Source organism: Empidonax traillii, unplaced genomic scaffold, assembly GCF_003031625.1.
Source record: "Empidonax traillii isolate 1590-97213 ecotype Southwest subspecies unplaced genomic scaffold, ASM303162v1 scaffold338:size1951571, whole genome shotgun sequence".
NCBI classification, from domain to species: domain Eukaryota; kingdom Metazoa; phylum Chordata; class Aves; order Passeriformes; family Tyrannidae; genus Empidonax; species Empidonax traillii.
This window is the reverse complement of record NW_020955531.1, coordinates 723,391-740,064: the sequence shown is the minus strand read 5'-3', so window position 1 is coordinate 740,064 and position 16,674 is coordinate 723,391. Positions and strand designations below refer to the sequence as shown.

The window sequence follows — 16,674 nt, the reverse complement described above, 5'->3', positions numbered from 1 at the left end:
CTGCACAAAGAGACGTTTCCCTAATGTCTGACAGCAGCTAATTTCCTGTCTGGGCACCTTTTGCTGTTGGGTGATGAATGAGAAAGGAGCCAAGGGGCTGAGCTGGGAAAAGAGATTCACACTCTATCAAGACAGACAAAGGTGACTTCCTTGAGCTGTGCTGGTAGAGGGGGTGGGCAAGGACAGCCCTCTGTGCAGCAGTGTGCTGCACCACGGCTATTTGTGCTCCAATAACAAGTCACAACACCAGTCACTCAGAGGGGAGGGAATCAATGGCCAAGATTCATTTTAAAGCCAGGCTACAGGGCAAGTTGCAGGAAGACTTGTGTTCTTCGAGGCAAACCCTGTAGATCTCCTTCACTTTTATATTAATGCCTAAAGAAAGGAAGAGAAAACTGAGAGCGGAATAAAGGCTGTATCTGGTGTCCACTGTAAAACTTGAGAACAAAAGATCTGCAGTCCTCGGGGCTGTGCACGCGCAGACACCGAATTCCTGCATTGCTTTCAGCTCCCCTGGGAAATCAAAGTCAGTCCATTTGCTGGGAAGCTCTCTCTCTGTGGAGAAATGATGGGCACCCTCCCAGCTGCCAGCGTAATCCGTGTCCTGCAGCTCTCACCCCGAACGCAGGAGGTTCCCCGCTGGAAGCACAGCGGTGCCTTCCCCACAGCCCAGGAGCCGGGGAGGCTGCTTGCCTTGCTCTGGGTTCAGGCAGCTCCCGCAGGAAGGGTTTGATTTGCACTCTTTGGTTTGGCTATTTAAATGCTACAGTCAGTGTTGAGGTAATTTTAGGCATGTTTATCTTCTGCTCTGGGAGAGACTCAAGACACATGTAAGCAGTTATTCTCCAGCGGGTTTGTTGTGTTTGTGCTTCCACATGCAACGCACACGCACACCCTGCGGTGTGGCAAGACCTGGGGGGTGCAGCTGGCAAAGCAGATCTGGGAGGGAGGAAAGGGCAGGGAGGAGAGAAGAACCTTGGGGAGGATCCCCCTCTCTGCCTTATGTTGTACTTTCCTTACTTCCCCCACACTTGTCCTGCCCTGGCACCACAACTTGTGGGGGTCTGCAGAAGAAGGGATGCACAGTATAGGACTAGTTTGAAAAGAATTTTCTGTGGAAAACTGGCCTCCAGAGAGGCTGGTCATCCTCTTTCCTACTAATCTCAAATACACAGACAGGTAAATGAAAGCTTCCTGGATATTCTTACACTGGGGATGGCTCAGCCTGTAATGGGAATGGAAGCATTGCTGAGTTTGCACATAGCTGCCCAGCAAAGTGAAAAGCAGAGCACTTCAGGGGTTCACTGAGGGCCACAGACATGTTTTTAGAGGTTCACTGAGATCCTGGTGCAGATGAGTCCCAACAAGGACAGAAAGGTGAGCAGATGTCCTCTTAGTAGTCTTTAGCAGGAGAGAGACATCATCATCTCACAAAAGTGACTCTGAAAATTAACAGAGGGGGAACCCCCACCCCCCTGACATCTCCAGGAGATTGGACAGGGGAAAAGTGCTTGTCTTGTGGGTGTGGAGATCCCAGACTGCACATCTGAGCATCCTGCACTCCCTGAGGGTAAAACATCCCCCCATAGCTCTGGAGAGGGCTGCACTGTGCTGGGTGACCAAACCAGCAGGAGATATCACAGCTGTTGTTCATGGCTCACCTTAGCTTGGATGTAACTGCACAATGAACAAAACACCTCAACCCCCTTCCTTCCCTGCCGGGAGTGTGCTGCATCCTAGAGCTGTTCTTCGGTTCAAGGGGATTTCTAGGTCATCAGATTAAGGGCTCTTGAAACCTCTTGCTATCCCAGCATCCTGGAGCTTGTTTGCTCTGTAAGTACTCCTGTTTCTGGCAAACTGTTGCTTGGGTGACACTAGCAGTTTGGTTTTGGTGTTGTTGATGGAATAGACTCACAAATTGTCACATAATTAAAATGTCTGATAATAAAAATAGTCGTGCAGTGTTTATTCATTTGCTTTCTCTTGTTACTGTAAGGCCTGGTTCTTCTCATTCTGTCTGTGGGCATAAACATTTGCAGTCCGTAATGTTTCATGTTCAATGTTGCTTAGGAAAAATAAACATTTTCCTTTTTTTGTTGCCAACAACAACTACCACCAAGTAATCCGGAAACAAACTGTCAGGCCCCAGGAGGTAGTGCTGGATGGTGCCACAGAGTATGGGAAGTGAGTAGAGAGGAACATCCAACTGTATGTGCGTGGCCAGGCACTGCGGCAGCTCCTGTTTGGCTGCAGCCGTTGTGTTCTGCCTGGCTCTGTGTGCAGTGGGACCAGCTGCAGCCCAGCACGAAGGAGCCAGTCCTGTAGCAGAAGTATTTTGTGTAAGGAAAGAATTCATAGTTAGAGGGGTTGGGAGACTGCCTTGTTCTGGAGGAGGTAGGATCTATAGATCTGGTGGCTTTGCCGAGGCATTGTTTCCACTAACAGTGCCTTGACCAGGAACACACTTAGCTCAGGGTCACACCAGACCATGGTAATGTGCTTCTGCCACGAAATTTCAGCTGCAGCATTAGCACCTTCCCAGGCCAGTTTGCTTCTGGGACACAACCTGACTCCAGTTTTACCACTAACCATCAGCTATAGCTACACTTTCAAATCCAGCCCCTGCAAATCTGTGCTGGGCTGAGAGGCAGGCTCAATAAAAAGCCAGCCATGGTACCCTGTGCATCAGAGCAACAGTGCTGATCTCGGGCAGGAACATTGCTGTTAAGGGGGTGCAGAGCCCCTGGGGGGCAGAGCCACCCCACAGTAGACAGAAATGGGGTGAGAGGACTGTCTTATGTGAGAGCTGCAGGCAAAAGCATCTCTGCTGTCCTTCCCCATGCATTGAAATAAGGGCAGGAGTGCTCCAGTGTGCAGGCTCGTAGGTGGAAGGAGGATAATGCTACTAGCCAGAGAGGCAGCAAACATCAAGGCCTTGACAAACACTCTGAGTAAAGGAAAAAGAAAGCAGGGAGAAATGGAAAAGCAGCAACAGAAGGGACAGGGAGGTGGGAAGAAAGTCCATGAGCTCATTCTCCAAGAAAAGAGGAAACAGCCTCAATGACAGGAAATATCCAAAACTGATGGGATTTGTGTTGTAACTTGTCCAATCACTCCTGTCTGACAGGGAGAGGGGTCTCCTTTCATGTCCATGCTGCAGAAGACAGGAGCCCAGGTAATTAGGTACACAGCAGAGGACACAAGTTTAAGTTCAAGGCAGGCAGAGGAGGATAGACCCAGCCAGGGGAGAGCAGTGGGTTTGTCAGTACCAGGCACTGGCCTCACTCTTGTGCTAATTCAAAAGAGGTGTTGCTGATACCCGACTGTAGCTGTGCTGCTCTGGCTGCTGCTCCTGGGAGCTCTGGAGGGTGAGTGCTGCCCAACACAATGAGGTTAAAGATGCTCCTGGCTCCTTGGGATGGCTGGGACGCTTCCTGGGAAGCTTGGCTGGTGTTCATCTGGCCCCGGCAGACCCAGAAGTGGTGGCTGTTGTATCGCAGCACTGATAAAGCTGTAAGGAACTGAGTGGGCAGCCTGTACCTCCGCTGTGGTTTCTGGTCTCCCGTGGGATCTGTCCATTCCCTCCCAGCCTCTCAGTCACAAGGCTGCAGGAAGAGGCACGTTCTTTGTGAGGAGCTGTGACCAGCCTGTACCACAACCCTCTCTGTGTATAGCTTTGCTCCTCTGCTGTCTCCACCACTGGTCTCAGGCCTAGCAGTCCCTCTGTGCTCAGATTGTGATGGCATTTTGCTGCTCAGTCTCCACTGCAAAGCCCTGGCCTCTTCCTTGACTACAAACTGGCTGTTCCTGGGCACACTGGCCACTTCAACTGCTGGTTACACTGGGAAGGGCAGTGCAAGTGGCTGCACACACTCAGCCAGAGGCTCAGATATGTTTTACACTCAGCTGGGCTGAACCCTGCCCTGAGTTGCAGGGGTTTTCCTCTGCTTTTGTGTTCAGCAATCCCTTCCCCTCTGATGGTGGGATGGGAGGAGTGGGGATGCCCTGATAGGTACCCAGCAGCCAGCGCCCTCCTCACCCCCTCTTTACAGGTCTGCACTAGTTTCAGCAGCAGCACAGCCCTAAGGATACAACCAGGGCATTGTACCACAGCTCTGAGAACAAAGCAAGCTTGGGGAGAGGGTGGGCTCAGTGCTGGGTGGGAAGGATACAACCTTAAGTGAGTGGACATGTTATCTAAACCCCGGGAAGTGCCTGCAGCAAGGTGTGTCCAGCCAAGGAGACCAAGATCTCCAGCCCGAGTGTCTCCTGAGCATTATTTGGCAAGTGATTTCTGCCTGTCACATTTCCCCTTGCTGGCTGTGCCTGCAGTGGCATTTTCCAGCCCTTTCCTGCCATGGTCCTAATGTCGGTGCAGTGACGACAGGGACAGAGTTACTGTTTGTTCAGGGGCACAGCTCAGGGCAGCAGGGCAGGTCTTCCCCCCTGCCTCCACCCTGAGCCATTCACCCAGACCCTCCCAGGGCTGGGTCTCTGCGCAGGGCAGGCAGGAGGGAGCAGAAAGGGTCCTGGCTAAGGCAAGGTGGGGTTTGGAAAGCTGGGATTCATGCCAGTGGCCTTGAGCTAACCAAAGAGGGGAAGGGAAAACTACCTCTGGACTGCCTCTGAACATGGGATTCCTTGGAGCAAGAAGGAAACAGATAGTCTCCTCTCTCTGCTCCTGCTCAGAGGAGAGTGGTGATCTCCAGTTTATACCGGTACTCCCAGCCTGTAAGGCAACTGGCCTTCCCAGGAGGGGGATGTGCCTAGCATCATCCAGACAAAAAAGCAGGAGTAAGCCCGTCTAAGTCAACCTCATCCCATTCACCTACCTGGGCAACTCCTGAGGGTTTCCCAGTGCTCCCAGTTCCACAGTGAGGGCTCTCCCGGGGCTCCATCTCCTCTCTCCCCATGTGCCTGGGAGCAGCTGTCCTGTTCATTCTGGCCCTGGGAAACCGGATGCATTCATCACCCCATGTCCTCTGGTGGCAGGACCTGCCTGTGGTGGCAGCCCTCCAGGCTGGGCTTTGGTGACACAGCTGCCATTATGTGCTTCGGTGTCACTGGGGCTGGGAGCAAGATGTTGGCCAGAACATGAACATTATCAGCTCCTTCTGCCAGCTGTCCTTTGCAGGCATTAGCTGCCAGCCCAGGCAGGGTGCCAGGCAGCTCTTAGAGAGCTCTTCTTAGAGAGGCAGGTACCTCTGACCTGGCAGGGCTCCAGTGTTCAGCAGGAGCAGACTCCCCTGGGAGAGGCAAGTCCATACTCCCTCCTCCCACTAAAGCACTGGATGGATTCTCAGTGCTGTGGCTGGAATTTGGGCTTTGCTGTTCAAGATGTAAAACGGTTTTTTTGCTCTTTGCATGGGTTGATGGTGCAGTTCTGTGGTGTGTGAAAGTGCACTGAGACACCAGGATTTTATGATGGTTCTAAGGCAAAGGCTGGCAGGTGCCAGACCTCCAAGGGTGTCTGTCTGTCTGTCTGTCTGTCTGGGGAGGACAGGTCAGCAGGCTAGAGTGGTGACAGAGACATGAAAAGCCTAAACTGACATGTAGACACCTAAACTGCACGTTGTGTGACCTTTGTGGCTCCTTTGCCCATCTGTGCCTTGCTCAGCGGCACAGGGCCACTGCGGAGTTGGGAGCTCGGTAGTGGAATTAATGCCAAGGTCTTCACACTTCATTCCAGCCCGCATGAATGGGCTCATTGTAGGGAACAGAGTGGTGGCAGCACGTGGATTGCATGGCATCATGGCAGCTCTGGCATCATGCCATCCTGACCTTTGTGTCCCCGGCAGGGCAGCCAGGAGAGCTGGCCTGGAAGAAGTCAGCTCTTTGCAGGGGAAGGAAAGGCACCCCTAAAGCCCAGGCCCTCTCTCTGAAGCCCTGTGGGACAGAGCCTGCCTGTCCAAGTAGAGATGCACCACTGCTGCATCTCAGCTCCTCCTGCTGCTCAAACACCTTTAAATTTGTCTGCACAAAATCAGGGGGAAAAAGCAATAATCTGTGTTTGACCCCCTACCCTGTGCAGTACAGTGACAGGGACCAAACACCTCTCACCCCACATGCCTCGCAGCAGGTTGGAGATTACACCTGTGTTGTGTTTCATGGGGGCAACATGGTGGCACCTGCTGTCAGGTGGGAAAACAATGGAAGTCAGCTGATAAGCGTTAATTAATGTTATCAAGCGCTTTTCCAATTAAGTATGGGAGAGCCTAGGACATCTTATCCCAAGCAGAGTCACAGGTGCAGTGAGGCAAGGGGATATGGTTCTGTCCCTCCCTCAAGCAGTGATAGGGGCTGCACGGACAGTCAATCCTGCTCTCTACCCCATGGGCTGGGCTGTCAATCCCCAAACCCCTGTGTTCTCCTCAGCAGCTTGCCATGTTCTCTGGCCATGCTGAGAGCCAGCCCACAGTGCCAGGACAGCAAGGGGACACCATGGAAGTGACAACAGGGAGCACAGCTGTGTGCTGGGGTCTAAAGGCTTCCTCCCATTAACATCACCTCTCCCTGGGGCCAGGAGGGAATAAAGGATGCGGGGCAAAGGGGGAGAATTTACTCCCTAGCAGTTTGTTTTATACTTGAAGGGTCTGGTTCTCATCCACAGCTTGCAAAGTATTTCCTGCCGGCCAGCTGCCAAGGAAATGTGGACCAAAAATAGCCCAGTGCTGAGGGGGTGCCATGGCATGACACAGTGCCTCCCAGGTATGACCTGGCCTGGGAGCAGCAGAGCCCAGGGGACAGAGGATGTTTATGGGGAGCAGCTTGTGCCCTAGCAGCAGGGGAACTGGCCCAGGCAGAGGTAGAACTCAACGCTGTGGGACTGCTCTGGGGAGATGTCCACTGACTCTGCATCGGGAAGTGTCTTCCCAGACATCGAAGTCATGGCTTTGCTTTTGCCTTTTAGGACATATCTCGAAAGCATCCCACCTGGAAGGAGCAGGCTCCTTGGCTGTCCTCCTTGGTGAACGCTGTGGGGACTGGTGTGCCTGCCAAGGGGTTCCCCGTGGGCACGGAGGGGCAGGTGGCGCGCTGGAACCCCCCCCGCTGCGGTGTGCCTGACCTCCCGGTGCTGACGGACGGGCAGAGTGGGCGCAACCGGCAGAAGCGGTTTGTCCTCTCCGGTGGACGCTGGGACAAGACCAATCTCACCTACAAGTAAGAGAGGCCCGATATGGAAGTCAGGCCGGTTTGCTTTTCCCTCCCCAAACCTCTCAGTCCCATGTTCCCTGGAGCGCTGCACGCTGTGGTGTGAGCTGTGGGGAGCCACACGCTGAACCACCAGCAGGGCTGTCCCCAGCACCTCCACATCCCCTCCCGTGCTCCATAAACACCACTGCCCACCCACCCTGCCCCAGCACATTCTGCACAGCCATTGCACCAGCCCTCGGTCAGCCCCACACCGACACCCCCGTGCACATACATTCACTTCCCTTCATCGAGCCCCTGACACGTGCCAAGCTGAGCCTCCACCACCAGCCCTCTCCTGCTGCGCCTTTGCCCCCCAGCCACCCCGTGGTGGGCTCACCTCACAGTTTATTTTAAAAAGATCTTTTTATTCAGCTGTTGTTGATGTTTCCGTAAACACGGCTTCAGTGCAAAGTTTTGTCCAAATCACCCCACACGTTCTCAATCGTGAATCCACTCAACAGGCTGGCAGGAGGGTTATGCTGCCTCCCCAGCTGCCCCCAGGGGTATGAGTGGAGAAGTGAGCACTCTCATATGGACCTTGACAGCATATAAATCATATTCTGTTTAATTCAGTGCAGGAGATAGTTCCTTACAGCATTAGGAGGTTGTAGATAACAGAAAGGCTTCTTCCTTTTTTTTCTTTTTGGTCAACAGTGTTAAAGAAGGAAGCAGAGCAAAGCCTAACATAGAGCAACGCTGTTAATGGAAGGGAAAGAAACCTCCCTTTCAGTCTGCTCGTGTTTTAGGAGCGCAACAAGATGCTCTGAGCGAGCCCAGGTTTCCAGTGGCAAAAAATGCAGAGGTTGAGAAGAAGGAATCACAACACACCATTGCCTGGCATCTCTGTGGCAGTGGCCTCCTAGGGGACAGACCTGGGGAATGCTGTGGTACTTGACTCCAGAACAATACAGAAAGCAAAGCTCTCCAGGGAACTCACCTCTGGCCCAGCAGCCAGAGGGTTTCAACACTGATGGGATTTATTCGCTGCTCATGTTGCTTGGTAGAGGGTGCTTATACGGATTGGAGATGTTCTGGTGCTGAGAGTGGCAGCCCTAGTGATGTGGATCCTAGAGCTGCTGTTTTCATGACAGCAGTGTCTGCAGGACAGCAGCTGCTCATCCAGTGTCTGTTGCCTTCCAGAATTGTCAGGTTCCCATGGCAACTTGTAAAAGCTAAAGTGAGAAGGACCATAGAAGAAGCTTTGAAAGTCTGGAGCGATGTGACCCCGCTGACCTTCACTGAGGTGCAGGAGGGACGGGCTGACATCGTCATCGATTTCACGAGGTGAGCATGGTGGGCAGCAGCACCCTCCTCCCAGACAGAGGAGCAATGCCCTAACCAGAGTAGAGATGCCAGCACACAACTTAGGCTCTTAAATGACTGCTCATATTTCAGACACTGGGATCTTTTGGGGTTTGTTGTTTTGTTTTTTTTATCAGTTGTGGGCTGCTTGGTGTAAGAGCAGTTGCTCCACACCAGCTGTACACAGCACCATTACTGATCATTCATTAATTTTCCTGGTACATTTACATTTCTCTGCCCACAGGCTGTTTTCTTAAGCGTTTGTTTTGACTTTCCATCTTCAGGTCCTCCATCCTGTCCCTTGACTGAACAACGTAACTGTCTGCACAAAGACAAATATAGTTTCTTGGTTAAGTGAATCTTGGCTCCCGGCCTGAAATTCCCTTTTGGCAAAACACGCACTGGGGCAAAGACTTCCCTGTGCTGCATGTTTGCACAGAACGAACGAAGGCAGTGGAGACTGTCCAAGCAGTGATGAGATTTGCATGCTGTGTATTTGCCTGTGCCTCCCTCGGCTCTCTCAAGTGGCCGCATCTCTCATGGGTTTCCGTCATTAGTTGTCAGCGGCTTGGCTTGAGTGAGGACCTGAAAGTTTGGCCGGGTTTGCTGCCAGCTGCCCCTCCACATCCCCCCACCATGCAATGCTGACTTAATCTTGGCTTGAGCAGTCAGCTCCTTAATTCTTTAGGCTCTACGGTCAGCTTTGGGCTGAAAGCTGAACAGGGGGAGGGGAGAAACATTCCTAAGAAAACATAAAAACTCCCCAGGGCTTGGTGTGACCGAGCTCTGCTTCCTCAGTGCGCTGATGCAGAACCAGGGTTGTGGCAATCAGAAGGGCTCCGAGCAGTTGACCTGGCCAGGTAGGATGAACTTGGTATGGGAGTGAGAGCTGCTGTCCCTTTGCAGTGGTCCCACCTTTGGCCTTACAGCACTGTTCACTGCCGGTACATGGCCTTTGTCTGAGCTGCAATGTGTCTTCCCTCCAGGTACTGGCATGGAGATAACTTGCCTTTTGATGGGCCTGGAGGGATCCTGGCACACGCATTCTTCCCCAAGACGCACCGGGAGGGAGATGTCCATTTTGACTACGACGAAACCTGGACAATTGGGAACAACCTGGGTACGGTTCTGTTTCAAGGGGAGCTGTGGATGCTCCAGGGTGCTTATCAATACACTTGGAAATTATTCCCTTCTGGTGTGAACAGGGACCCTGTAAAACTGAGAGGCAACAACTATTTTTGTGGCATGCACTGTCATCTCCCACCATTTACAAGCCTCCTGTTACTATTCAGGTCTTTTCATCTTTCAGCCACAGCAGAGCCTGTGTCCAGCACCAGGACTCTGGCTTCCCAGTGGGCTCCTCCTGTCTGTGGGGAGCAAGAGAGATGGCTCCTCTGCCCAGCCATGTGCCCTGCCACTTGGGAATCACACCCTGCATTGGCAGGAGTCATTAGAAATAATACAGGGAAAGGATGAAGGAAAACTGAGGCTCAAGCACTGGGTAACACAGTTGTCTTCCAAGGGACAGCCTCAGCCCCGGTCCCTGCATGCATTGTTCACCATCTGCTCTCAAACAAGTCCATAAAGGGAAACCACCCAGGCTCCAGCTCTGTCGCCGTGGCCTGGGAATGCTCTGACCATAAACAACACCACATCCAGTCAAGACTCTTTTTATAATTTTTGCTAATAATAGATCTAAGCTGGTAGCTCTTTGCTCGGGCACTCAGGGTCTGGTGTCACAGTATCTCATGAGATACTGCAGTACCGCCTGGGACCATCTGGATCAGTGCCCAAAGCATCAGTTTCTGGAAGACTCACCAAAATTAACCTAGGTCAGCTCCTCCTCCTCCTTCCCAGTTTATCTACAGGGACAAAGAGACAATCACAAAGCCCAAGTTAACCCCCTGCCTCTCCAGGGTTTCCCAATATTTTGCCCATGCCAGTGGACTCCCCCCAAAGCCCACGTCATTGTCAGCTCTATGCCACCTTGACTGCGTGGGGCACAGGACTCTTGTGTCCCTGACTTTGCTCATGCCAACCCAAAATAAGAACCACAGAGCATTGGAATTCTGTGCAGAAACAATTCTGCTCCTGGGGGAGGGCTGGGCTCTGTCGCTTTTCACCCTCTGTTGGGGTTGCCTGTGTTGTTGAAGAATTTCCTACATTCTCTCATAAAACAGTGTTGGAGGCAAAACAGGAACTGAAAATGGACACCAGTTCCCGACAGAATGCAGCCCTATCCCATGGCATTCCCCTCCCATGCACACACATCATCCATAAATAGATGTTGTAAAAGCTCTTTGGAGCTAATTGCCATTTAATATGCTGAAAAGAGCTTTACGATATAAACATGGATAAATCCTTGACTCAGCTTTCAGTGAGACAGCGAAATCTCCAGCCTCATTTTACAGACAGAAGAGCAGAAGTGTGAGGAGGGCTAAGGTGTGCCCTGGGGTCACCCCAGAGCTGTGCAGGAAGCGGGACCCCACATGGAGACCATCCATGAGGGACACAGGGATGGTCCCCAGCACAGCTCCTTCAGCTGCGCTGCTGTGCAGCTCCCCTGGAGAACCTGACAGCACAGCTGAGCTGCCAGCATTGGAAAGCATCAAGTGAGGAGCCTGCCAAGCTAAACAGAAGTGTCTGAAAGTTTGTAATAAGTCACTGACAGAGAAATCCTACTTTCTCATCTGACCTAGATGTGTTGATTTAATCAGGTCAGTGCTGTCCAAACTCATGGCTTACACATAAAACTGACCAGCGGAGGAAAACAGGGGCTCACCTTCCCCTCCGCCCTTCCCAGGCGTTCCTCCCAGCTGTATCCCCCTGTCCCACCCGGTCTTGGTGCTAAGTGACCTGCTCCCCTGGAGCCAGCAGGGAAATCCTACTTGGAACAGCGAGGCTGGTTGACTCACATCCCTGCTGTTCTCATCACTTTGGCTGCCGCTTGGAGGATTTCTGGCTGAAGGCAAGTGAATGAATATGCTGGGACTTGTCAACAAACAGCCTCCACTCATAGGGAAATTTATCAGCTTAAAAAATGATCCACTGAAAGCTAAGCAAAACATGCCAAGTGATATATTTTTGCACACTGAATTCCACTTCCCCCCCTCTCTTTTTCTAGATGCTCCAAGGTCATGTATTCCTAAAACGTGATCTCCCATAAATCTACTTGAGTCTGGTGAGGAAGTGTCAGGCCTTGACACTGGATCATTTTTTATGAATTTATTTCTAAATGTCACCTTCTTGACACAGTCCCCACACAAGCAATAAATGAGCTCCCTCTGCTGTCTGTGTGACAACAGCCATTAGCAAGTGTTAATCCTAGAAAGTTCCCTCACTGACACTGGTATCTTCCACAGTGGATGTGACCTCAATGGGACAGGATAAACTGCAGTTGTGGCCAGCAACTGCTGCAAGGCTGGGTGGGCAAACACCAAACTTACCATCCCACCACCACATCTGTGGGCCACACTTCCTTCTCTGTGTAAATTTTCCCTTCCCAAAAATGCATGGAAAACCCGTTTCTTCCTGGTAGCCCACGAGGTGGCAGGAGCCTCTGACAACAGAATTACAAATAATCAACTGGCTGATACCCAAGTGTAAATTCACTCATGGTGCTCCTGAATCCCTTAATTATGCCCTTTGACTCCTTAGAAAAAAATACAGGAAAAATCTGGGAACAACAGCCTGTGAGAATGGCAGTAGAGACAGATTTCTCTCTCCCCTTATTGGACTCCTGTAATACACCTCAGTGCATGGTTCATGGCTGGTAACTGGTAGGAGCACACCCAGGAGGCAAAAGCACACAAATAGATAAAAGCCTTTCCCATCTTCTCCCTTTGCAGGCACTGACCTTCTGCAAGTGGCTGCTCATGAGTTTGGCCACGTCCTGGGCCTGCAGCACACGGCTGTCTCCAAGTCCCTGATGTCTCCTTTCTACATCTTCCGCTACCCCCTAAGCCTGAGTGAGGACGACAAGCAAGGTATCCAATACCTCTATGGGAAACCCTCACTGGATCCTGACCCAACCCCAACGCAGCCAGCAGAGCTGCCCCAGCCAGACCTCGAAACAAATGAGATCACCAATGTGGAGGTGAGTGAACAGCCTGTCTGCATCCTCCCCTGGCACCACGGCTGGGACTGCCCTCACCCATAGGCCTGTTTGGTTCCTGTCTGAGCCCAGGCCCAGACCCCACAGCTGGCCTAGGATATGCAGGGAGGGGATCTCTGGGCAGCACATGCCCAGCCAAAACTGGCTGAAAGCAGGGCAGCTGCCTGGACACAGGGAGCTCCTCTCTGCTGAACCCAGCCTGGGTGAGGGGAGTCCCAGGAGTCCCAGCCTGTGACAAGCCGTGCTTTGGCAGGATGTGCAGCCCAACGCCTGCCACACGGCTTTCGATGCCGCCTCCACCATCCGAGGGGAGCTGTTCTTCTTCAAGTCCCGCTACGTGTGGCGGCTCCGAGCTGGAAGGCTGCAGGACGGCTACCCTGCTCTGGCCTCCCGTCACTGGCAGGGTATCCCCAGCTCTGTTGACGCCACATTCGAGGACCCTCTGGGCAATATCTGGTTTTTCCAAGGTAAGAGCTGGACTGGGATCAGAAATGCACTGCAGTTACTGAGGGGTAGTCAGGACCTAGCAAGTTCCTGGGAGAATCAATCCTCTGGACATCCCCAGCAATCCAGTGATCCTTGTTATTTGTTTCCTTCTCTGATTAAATTTTTAGCAGGTATTGAGGAGGGAAGAGAGAACAAGGGGTCACGTTTATTTTAGACGGAGCCACAATACCCCATTCTTCTTCCCTGGAACACAAACATTTGTTATGAGCCTCTGACCTGGCAATGCTGCTGGCAGGGGAGAAAGAAGGAAACACTTGCTCCATCTCCCCAGCTGTTGAGGGAAGCACTGTACCAGAAGAGAGCCCCAGCAGCTTTCCTGGCTGTGAAACTACTGTGCTTGTGTTCCCATAGCCCTGCTCAGGGGACAGACAGCATCTTCTCTGTTCCTCAGAGACCTGGATGTGGAACTTCTGTAGTACCCCATGATTAAATGAGCCTATAGAGAGACCACGTGCAGAGCCAGGCAACCTCCAGCCACCACAGGGATGAAAAATGAAACCTCCTGGCAATCTCTGGAGTTCAAGGCCAGCAACATATCCCATTTCAGCTCCACTGCTTTCTTTAATGCAGGGATGTGGAATGACATGGGAACTCAGCTGCCCTGGGTGGGCACATCCCGTCTACACCCCATGAGACCAAGTACCAAAATCACACCACATGGCTCTGCAGGCAGAGCTCCTGCATAAACACATTACTTAGCAACTGACCTGCACACGAGGATCTACAGTGCTGAAACTGGCAGGCTCCTACCGTGAGTTACAATGAGATAAGGGGAAAGTATTACATGCCGTAGGCTAATTACAGAGATTCCCATTTTAATCTAATCTAGAACTGCGCTCCCAGTCTCTATTTCATCTTGGCAACTTTGTCCTGGTTTCTGCAGCTCACTCCTTTCCAGTCACATGCCCCCTTTGTGCCTGTGCATGCCCCAGTGTTTTCCAAGTGCTGAGGTTGCAGCATAGAGACTGGTCCCTCCAGCCAAGTCTTTTATAACTTCCATAAATAGAGAAAAGACAGCTGCTAAAATGGAGCTTCTTGTCCTCCACTGACACCCTCCAGGCTGGACTGAGGTGGGAAGTCAACTCCTTGCACTGACAGCATTTTGGGCACATGACAGTGAAAGTGTTCGAGACACTAGTGGGGTGTTTGCCTCTCAGGCACAGCTTCCTCTGGGAGCTCTGCCAAGGCACCAGCTCCGGTTGCAGAGTTCACTGCCAAATTATCAGACACCAAAGAGTTTCTGACACCTTGCCTTCCTTTTCTGTCTCCTCGCCAGATTCTCAATACTGGATTTACGATGGCGAGAGACGGGTATCTGGTCCCACCCCGATCGTGGACCTGGGCCTCCCTGCATCCCCTGTGCAGGCAGCTCTGGTGTGGGGGGCTGAGAAGAACAAGATCTACATCTTCAGTGGAGGCAACTACTGGCGCTTCAACCCTCACACTCGTCAGGTGGACAACATCTACCCCCGGGCCATGGCCGACTGGCGCGGTGTCCCGCAGGAGATCGATGCGGCTTTTCAGGATGAGCTTGGTCAGTGCAGCAGGGACATGGCCTGCTCTGGGGTGGGCACTCTGGCTGACACCACTGCCCAGCCGGAAGAACCAGGCAGATTTAGACATGTGGTAGCAGTGGACACTTCCCAGCCATAGAACATGTCATATAGTGTAGAGAGGGGCAGCTCTTTCCAGTGGGTAGGGAACTGAGGCTTCTCCCATGAAAGTGAGAAGTTTCATCATCATTAATTGCAACAATCAACATATAAGTGTCTGATAGAAGTGAAGCATCTGACCAAGAAATGGTCACAGAGTCCTACCCACCTCCTACCACTCCTGCCAAAGGAAGTGATGAGAGGACAGCAGAAACACTGCCCACACTTCAACCTGAGCAGCTGAACAACAAACAGGCTGCCTTTAGTATTGCCCGAACATCCCCAAGGTGCCCCATGCTGAAGACAGTATGGCAGTGCCACAGTAACACTGGGGATAGCCAGAGCGCTTGGAATGAAGGTGTGGTGAATGCCTCTTTCCTCCCAAAGGATGCAGTGAAACAACTCCCCACTGCTTCCAGAATCCAGATTCTGGGATAGCTTCCCCACAGTAACAGATACTCTGCAGCAGGTCTTTGCAAAATCCCTGTCCCCGTTCAGGTCCTGGACATCCTCTGCCCTCTCGGGGCTGGGTCACTACATGGGTACAGCACATTTAAACCCACCAGGAAAATAAAATAAAATAAAATCCATCCTGTTTACTCTTCCATCAAAACTAACACAGTGTGAAAGAAAACTGAAAGACATAAGCCTGGTTTCAAGTGAAATCTGACAGTAGCATCTCCTGCTTCTTCCAGCTCACTTTTCAGCACCGCACAGGCTGCAGAGTGACAGCTGGACAACACTGGGAAAGAACTCTGAGCCACATGTACCTTATCTTCTCTAACCTTTCCTCTCTCATCCTCAGGTTTTGCCTATTTCCTGAGAGGCCAAGATTACTGGAAGTTTGATCCAGTCCAGGTGAAAGTGCTGGAGGGCTACCCACGCCAGATCAGCCAGGACTTCTTCAGCTGTACACCTTCCTCCAACTCCTTCAGATGAGGGGGATGCCTGTGTCCTCCATGCTCCCCTTTTATCACCCTTACCTCCAGCAGCCACACAGAGGGTTCTCTCTGCCATTCCTGGCTTCCTTCCAGGCTCAGCATCTGACACAACATGTGCCTATCACAACAAGTGACAAAGTTTGCTCCTCTCCAGTTCCAGCAGTCCCAGCTTCAGTTGCTATCAATGTAAAAGCAGCTGCCATGTTCTTTGCAGGCAAAAAAAGTGGCCGCACTCTTCTAGCAATAGCATCCCAAAAGCCATCAGGCCAGCCTGGAGTGGGATCATACTCTCAGAAATAACCTGGACCCTGTCCCGTAGAACTGATGCAATGGCATTTCCTATGTTTACACAGCTCACTACAGCAGCCCTTTGGTGCTCCAGACGCTGGCCAGGGAGGAAGGGTGCCCCAGCCCCAGCCAGGGGCTCTGAAGGACACTGACTGCACCTGCGGAGGGTGCGACGTGCGGCTGCTCCAGGGTCCCTTGGCCGGGGAAGCCACAAGGACTGCCAGGGCCCTGCCCAGCCCTACCCCCAGTTTGACGTTGTATCACTCGTACACGTTAGGATTTTGTACCGATTTGTATATAGACAAGGGGCCCCTTCCCTCCCTCCCCTCCACGATGCTGGGTGCCAGTGCTGGACACTGCCCCGCGCTCACCCGGGCGAGGTTCCCACCCTGGCTCGCTCAGGATGCACTGACCGCTCCCGTACCGCTGTCCCCAGGCTGGCACCGCACACACCCGCCTCGGGCCTGCCCAGCCAAACCCCATCGGGCTGCGGCCACTCTCTTCCCTTTCCATTTTCCCACTCAGCGCAGCCCGGGTGCCCGGCTGGCGGGCCGGGATGCTCCGTCCGCCGGTGCCGCAGCGCGGGGGTCGCGGTGCCGCCGGCACCGAGCGGAGCCGCAGCTGTGGGTGCAGCGCACACCTGTGCGGGGTGGGGGGGGTTTGTCTGTATTTATGT

General features: G+C 52.6%; 1 protein-coding gene across 1 annotated transcript; it reads left to right on the top strand.

The window, feature by feature from the left end:
• Positions 1–5,694: 5,694 nt before the first annotated feature.
• On the top strand, positions 5,695–15,708 carry MMP11 (matrix metallopeptidase 11). The gene is made up of 8 exons (XM_027891997.1): positions 5,695–5,709; positions 6,911–7,161; positions 8,335–8,478; positions 9,483–9,616; positions 12,345–12,592; positions 12,864–13,077; positions 14,394–14,651; positions 15,575–15,708. Exons 1-8 carry the CDS (start codon positions 5,695–5,697, stop codon positions 15,706–15,708), a joined length of 1,398 nt encoding a protein of 465 aa, XP_027747798.1.
• The last annotated feature ends 966 nt before the right edge of the window (positions 15,709–16,674 follow it).